Genomic DNA, 7,308 nt, shown 5'->3' on the forward strand with positions numbered 1-7,308 from the left:
CACCGAAGGGTGGAAGGCCCCTGTGCCATGGTCACCCAGGAGCCAGGCACGAACAGCCTCCAGCCTCACACGTCTTGGTCCCAGTGCCCCAGCACAGGGGACAGGACCTGGGGAAGGGGTGACAAGACTCTTGGTGCCAAGAGGGAACGGGGTCCTCTCTTCCAAAAATGCCCTCTCTGGCTCCCCTGGGGCATGCGTGGCGCAACATGCGGCAGGTGAAACGCCGTCTCGGTATCCCCCCAGCTGTCCTCGGATGGGCTGTGCTCCTGCCGCCCACCCTGCTTTTGGGGGCCAGGCACGACGAGCCCGCGCCTCGGGGGCCGCAGCAAGAGGCTGCCATGCTGCTGGGGAGGCAGAACGCCCGCCATCGCACCCCTCCCACCCAGCCCAGCCCCCTGGGGACGGGGCAGTGCAGGGGAAAGCCTGTATTTTTTAACCACAGAGGCCTTTTGCCGGGGCACTGGGAGTGCAGCCCCAGGCTGGCTGCGCAGCTGCCTCCTCCCTGCCGGGTATCGGCGCGATGCATGGCCAAGGACTGCCCTCCAGCCTCCCCGAGCGGGCAGCACAGGCAGACGCATACACAGGTCAGAATTTATTTCCAAATACCTCATTTATATCATTCTCACATGAAATATTTCTTTCGGAATATAGCCTACACTTAGAAAACAGAAGAGAGGTTTTTTTTTTATAAGGCACATCAGATTATAGACTACATAGAGATATCTCCCCCTTCACTTGCGCTCGTAAAATACTGGTGATTTTAAAAGTAATATTTCTAAAACCTAGACCCTGTGTAGCCCCATGTAGAGCCGTATTCATAAAGTTATTAGACCTCAGTTTACATACACCTAGTAAAGGGCTATAACAAGTTGTATATACATCACATTTTCAGAAACAGTCACAGCTGGCTACATTTAAAAGTAATATGCTACCCCAGACTATGAAACAGGCTGCTTTTAAAATATAACCTACTGCTTCCAGTATGGCGTGATACAAAGCAGTGTGATCTTGCAGAAGAAATTTTGTTATTTTTGCAAATGGAAGCTGCTCAGATTCAAGCCTGTCTCCTCCCCAAACCCACATTTTTGATCGACTGAGACCATTTTACAGAGAAGCAAAGCACCCAAGAGAAATCTGGCTTTACATTTTTCTTCAAGATGACGGTATGACTGCATATCTGAAATCCTGTCAAAGCAGTTGAGTAAGAAATATAAAGGCTCAGATGTTAACTTCATGACCAGTAAACATTAAACCATTACCAACCAGATGCAACCAAGTTAAATGCATCCAGCTTCTGTGCTATGGAAACTCTTTTTCCAGGCTGTTCCAGTGCAGAAGCCAACACACTTTTATTGAATCAGACCCTAGGTAAAGATTTCCATCCCATTTTCAAGTTTTCAGCGATGGAACATTACCCATTCTGCACTCAGTTTGCTGTGGAGGAGGAAAAAATACTGCCTGTGGAGCCTATGCCAATACAGCCCAGAATCCATTTACATAGTGTCGTTTTCTTTAATGGGCCAGGAGGTAAACTGTGGTCAGCTTTATCAACTCAAATGGCTTCCACAGTTCTTCTTTATATCAGGCATTGATTCATTTCTGATGAAACAAAGGTTCCGGCTTTCTGTCACTGCAGTTTAGTTTAAGACTATGAAAAAGGTCACTTCAAGGCTATGGCTGAAGGAAAAAAAAAAGAATAGAATATAATCTGATCTTGAAATATCAAGGTGGGGTTGGGGGGAAAGGTAGTCAGGGCCATAAAAAGGCAGACAGACAGACAGACAGCACAAACTAAATGTCCTCTGCAGAGTAAGTTAAAATACTGATTCTTGTGGAGAGTCACGTTACCCCTCAGGTCTCTTGAACTCGCCGGGGCTGGAATTAGGCTTAGTTTAGTAGGAACCAGATTTAGTCAGAGAGTAGGTCACACTCAACTCTGCACTATGTTGATCGCTCAGCTACATTTTAGGCACATTTCAGTTTATCTGTTGGACTGACCTGGGAAAAAAAAAAATCAGTTAAATTTCCGGGGTGGCCTCAGCCAATTTCACGACTATGAGCTTGGACAAGATTCAACCACAAGCGACTGCCTTTAGAAGGCAAACATTAACTTGGTTGGAAACAGCACTATGAAGAGGACACAGCAGCCTCAGTTTCTAGAGTCTAGTTTGTTATAAATCTTGATCTGCCTGATCTGTTATTTGTGTAGCAGCCTTAAAAGGTAAGGAGGGGCATCCTGAAATTCTTGGCTGTAGACTTAAAACCAGATGTGGTTTACATGGTGCTGCACCGATATTTGTTACATCTCTCTAAAAAAAAAAAAAACCCAACATAACAGCATTTACATTCCTTTCAGCTGAAATACATGAACTGTCGTCATGTCTGCAAAAACACAGAGGAAATCGCCACTGCTCGAGGTAGCGAGTTAAAGCTTGGTCATGCTCCTCAGGCTTCCACGTGGCTTCCTAGGAAGGGCAGGGGAAGGAGGACAGAAAGGACTTTCACACAGTCAGGAGGTGACAAACGAGATGTCAGCTCCATAAGGGATTAGGTTCCCTCACCCCATGCCGAAGGTATATTCATGACCTTTCCAACCATGGTATTTGTGTATAGATTACACCTCTCGCATACTCTTTTTAAAGCGATCCCTAAGAGCGTTGGCTTGGGAAGACACGGACGAGAGAGCAGGAGTGGGGTTTTAAAGCTACAAATGTCAGTTAGGAGGCACAGTGTTATTTTTCCCTTTGACCGTCCACGTACAGAGCTCTACGTTTCTGCAGTCGCTCGCACGTTCCTCCTGTGAAGCCCTGGCAGCAAAGGCCTCTGGTGTGCTCCTCCCCGTCGCATACACCTTACAACACAAGAAGTCGAATCCTTTGGACAAATCTGTCCACCCTCACAGACACGTGGCCCTCTTCTTCCTTAATGAGAGGTCTTAGTCACGAAACTGGATGCCAGACCTGATTTACAGCAATTATGTAACTAAGAATCCTTCTGCCACCCTCGAAAGGGCAACCGATATATCCAATAGCAACATATACACATTCATACAGATCTACACTATACACTCGGGACGACACAGAATGAGAATTCAGCTAATATAGCCTCTATTCGATTTCCTCAGAGCAGCACTCGGGTCCTTGCAACCCCTATACAAAACAACAGTATTTTTTCCACCAGGATTTGGAGAGGTTTTTCATCTTGTCTGGAGTCCTACACTTGGATTTCTTTGGTTGCTGCTGGGTATCCGAGTACTGAATACCAGCCACGATGGCCGCATCAAAGACCTCCTTGAGGTTTTTCTGAGTCAAAGCAGAGCACTCGATGTAGGACGCAGCTTTTATTTCCTCGGCGCAGAGCTTCGCAGCCTCCTCCGAGACCGGCTTTTCTTTGCACTTGTCCAGCTCGATGAGAACTTTGACATCCTCCCGGAGGTCCGACTGCGTCCCAACCAGGATAATGGGCGCCTTGGGGCAGTGGCATCGGATTTCGGGAACCCACTTCTCACTCACGTTCTGGAAGGACGAGGGGCTCACCACGCTGAAGCACAGCAAGAAGATGTCCGTGTTGGTGTAGCACAGAGGCCTGAGCTTGTCAAATTCATCCTGCACGGAACGAAATTGCGTTAGCACCCAACGGAAAGAGCACATCAACCCTGGAGGACGCCCCGGTACGCTCCCAGCTCTAGCCCACCACTGACCTTTGGGGAAGCTGAGGATCACCTGGTGCTGTCATCTTGAGAGGCACCTCAACATGAGCACCCAGACCACCCAGCGAGGTGTGTTATGAGCGGAAGTCGCCCATGCCCAGCCTGAGGTCTCACGGCTGCGAGCCAGCAGGCACCCTGCCACTGTCAGGCACGCAGGATGAAGGTGGTGGCTTCGCTGAGATTTTCTGCCTAATGCCACAGCTTGTTTCAAGTGCTTAAATATTTCCTTCGCTCTTTGCACACGGGCCTTCTGCCCTATTTCAGCAAAGGGGCGATGCTGCGGGAAGCAGGTTACGGCACACAAGTGACGAAGCCAAGAATCGAAGTATGGGAGGGAGAAGGTACTTTCTACAGGTCCACCTCTCACAGGGGTGAGTCAGTGACGAGCACCCGTGTACCTCAAAGCTGCTCTGCCAACACCCCTACCTCCAGATACAGGCAAGAGCGGAGCAGACAAGCGGCAGCAAGCGTACCTTTCCTGGAATCGGCTTTTAAACCGGTGACTACTTAACAACATCCTACAGGATATGGGAAAAATTTCCCTGCCATTGTGCCCAGGGATTTAAATCTGATGGCAGCAATAACGACTCACAATGTGCAGGCTTAACATGCCAATGGCATAGAGTAAGAGCTTTACCTTTCCCTCCCACCCATACCACATCAAACAAACTGCAAACAGGCCTCCCAGCCTACCTTTCTTGGGGTTTTGTTGGTTTTTTTTTTCCTTTTAGTGCAAACTCCAGCAAAGCAAGGCCCTTTTTCAGCTTCAGGAACTAGCCACAAGAAAGCCAAACACCTCATGGTAACAAAGGCATGCTGACCCTCAGCAAAGAATGCAGCAAGAAGCAAGGGTTAACTCCAGGCAGGCTGCTTTTATGCTGACAGCAGGGTAAAAGCAGGGTAACACTAGCAGCCTGAACAGGTAGGATTTGCCTCAGCGGCAGTGACATTTTAATTAAAACGGACCATGTTCTCAAAAGCTCTGAATTGAAAGTGCAAAGAACACACAGAGCTGAAAACACCTCTCTGGTACCAGCAGTTTACTGCTGAATTGCAAGTCCCCTGTTAATTTTCGAGATGTGAAATTTTGCTTTAAAGCCTCTGAAGGCCCAGGATACGTGGTTTAAAGCCCCCTGGAAGCCTCAGAAGTCTCGTTTCGCTTGAATGAATTTCTTCCAGCAGTATCTCCAAGAGACACAGCGATTTATAAAACACGAGTCAAGAAAGCAAGCTTCATTAGCTCTCTTGATTCTCAGATTAAGCCTCAGAGGAAACCAGGCTCTCACCGCTTGGCTCGACAGAAACCCCCCATTTACTGAGAGCTGCCGCTCTGCAGCTCTGAACGACAGGGCCGCTTACAGAAAGGCACCTTGCCATGTAATTGCCTCTTCTTCCTACGTGATAAACCTCAAAAGGGCTCGATTCAATGCGTTTGAAAGCCAAACCCAGACCGTAAGGGTTTCTATCCAGATGAAATAGTGCCCTTTATATTCCAAGTACACTTCTGCAGTTTCAGTGGTAGGTGCATGACCTGCAGGCACTCTACACCTCTTTGGGCTGGAGACACTGAAATACAGTTTCCTTCTGCCTGGAGTCCTTTTTTTGCTGCAGATTTCAGCAGCCATCTCACTGCAGCACTGTTTTACCAAAGTATCCAGTGAAGTATCTTTTATTCGGGATGACTTCTGTCGGTTTAGATAACCCCTTCATTTTTAAGGCAGTGACTCTACCCATTCCAGCTGCACCGGGGCAGCCAGAGCAAACATCTTAACCATTAATGGCAGCGAAGGCAAGAGGTGACTGGGCCTGCCCGTCCCTCCTGTAGCTTCTGGTTGCATTTCCACAGGCGCTGCCTGTCCACCGACTGTCACCCGATGGCAATTTCACCTGCCACACTCTGCATGTGAACACACACAGCCAAGGCTGCGGCGGGACCAGCCTGTCCCTTCAGCAAGGCAAGAAAGCATGGGACAGTTCTGCTCTTCTACTTCGTATCATTACCTGCAGAAGGCTGCTTGTAAGATTTTAGCATCAGTTTGTAGGGCACATGAGACTTCTACGCTGCTGTCTAGGACTGCACAGCCCTTCAAAACCCTTTCCTAAGTAGGGCGCCCAGTTACAACTCATCTAAATAGGTTTGTATGTTAAGGCCACTGAGATTTTTCATCGTGGTTTTGGCGAAGGCGTAGACCCAGATCCACAAAGCTGCGCAGGAACGTAACTCCCACTGCCTTCAAACACAAGCTAGGTAGCAAAATACTTTTGGCTACTTCTGGCTATCCAGACTCAACCCCTGGCAAGCAGTGTTGCACACTGCTCAGGGTGGTACAAGCCAGGGACTTGCAGAAAATATAATGCAGTAAGAAATGGGTTATTTTTACGTATCAGGAGCTGAGAGGCATCAGCCACCCTCAACCCTTCAGGACTTAAGACTACAGCAAACCTCGGCTTTGGGGCGGCAGCACTTTTTCAGGCGGTGGGAATGGCAAATATGAAGTCTCCACGGACAACACCCAATCGGACTTTTTTCTCCCTTAAGCTTCTGCCCCTTCAAAAACACAGTCTCCATCTCCAGACACCTACAGCTGTGGATGCTTTGCATGCGTACATCCCAAACACGTAATTCTTAAAACAGCCAGTATTTAGCAAAAATAAACACAGTGACAACCGCTCAAAGAGAAAACCAGGTGGCCCTTGAATCCCCAATATGTTCAGCCCTTCTAGTCAGGCTAAGCAGAGCAGCAGCTTGAGCCAGCAGAGCAGCAGCCTGTGCCCAGCCCCTATACGGAGGCACAGCACGTCCCCCACTCTTCAACAGACACCGGGCAAAGCAGCAGGTTAAGCAGCAGTGAAAATGATAGCAGTTTAATCAGATGATCAAACACTGGGAATCCTTTCAAATCCATGAAGTCATTAGCAGGACTACTTTGCGCAACAACTTCTCCCCTCCCGCTGTCACTTAAATCAAATGGCTTCACTGACCTGACCAGCTGTGTCGCAGAGCTGAAGTCTCACCGGCTTGCCATCGACAGACACGACAGCTTTGGAGAGAAAGGAGGAGGGAGGGGGAAAAGTGTGGTGAGTCCAACTTTACACGTTTTCCATTAAGGGAAAAAAAAGAAAGGGAAGAAGATTTACCATCCCTCAGCTTTTTTAGTCTCCTCTTCAATTAGTTTAGATTTAACAACTTAACAGGGCTGGAAGGGAGTCTATCGCCAACACTTGGGCACACAGAAGCCCTTCAGGGCTTTCCAATTCATTTCACTGCAAGAGATGAGGTAGGCAGTGACTGCACTAACCCTCAGCTGGCAGCGGGGAGAGCGAGCCAAGCGGTCCGGGTCCTTTTTCTGCCACAGAGGGTTGAGTTTATTATCCTCTTGTACCTCTTCAACACGCCCGGAACACAAAAAGCCCCCCGCTGAACCAAAGCGAACACCCAGAGCCTCCCCCTTTGCAATGGCGAGACAAGGCAAGTATTTAAGCTCTCCTTTCAGGCGCTTCCTATCTCGCCGAGAGCTGGAAGCTTTAGACCGGCGAGTTCACCACAATTAAAGCCGGGCTTCGGCCGCACGGCCGGGCGCGACACCAGCTGCCAGCCT

At 48.8% G+C, this 7,308-nt stretch overlaps 1 protein-coding gene across 1 annotated transcript; it reads right to left on the bottom strand.

The window, feature by feature from the left end:
- Window positions 1-3,149: 3,149 nt before the first annotated feature.
- Window positions 3,150-6,797, bottom strand: RHOU (ras homolog family member U; the record flags this gene model as incomplete). The annotated part of the gene is made up of 2 exons (XM_009583813.1): window positions 3,150-3,605; window positions 6,692-6,797. Coding segments are annotated over 2 exons (562 nt in total), but the record flags the coding sequence as incomplete, so codon positions are not given.
- Between the last annotated feature and the right edge of the window lie 511 nt (window positions 6,798-7,308).

Source organism: Fulmarus glacialis, unplaced genomic scaffold (genome assembly GCF_000690835.1).
Source record: "Fulmarus glacialis isolate BGI_N327 unplaced genomic scaffold, ASM69083v1 scaffold22948, whole genome shotgun sequence".
NCBI lineage: Eukaryota > Metazoa > Chordata > Aves > Procellariiformes > Procellariidae > Fulmarus > Fulmarus glacialis.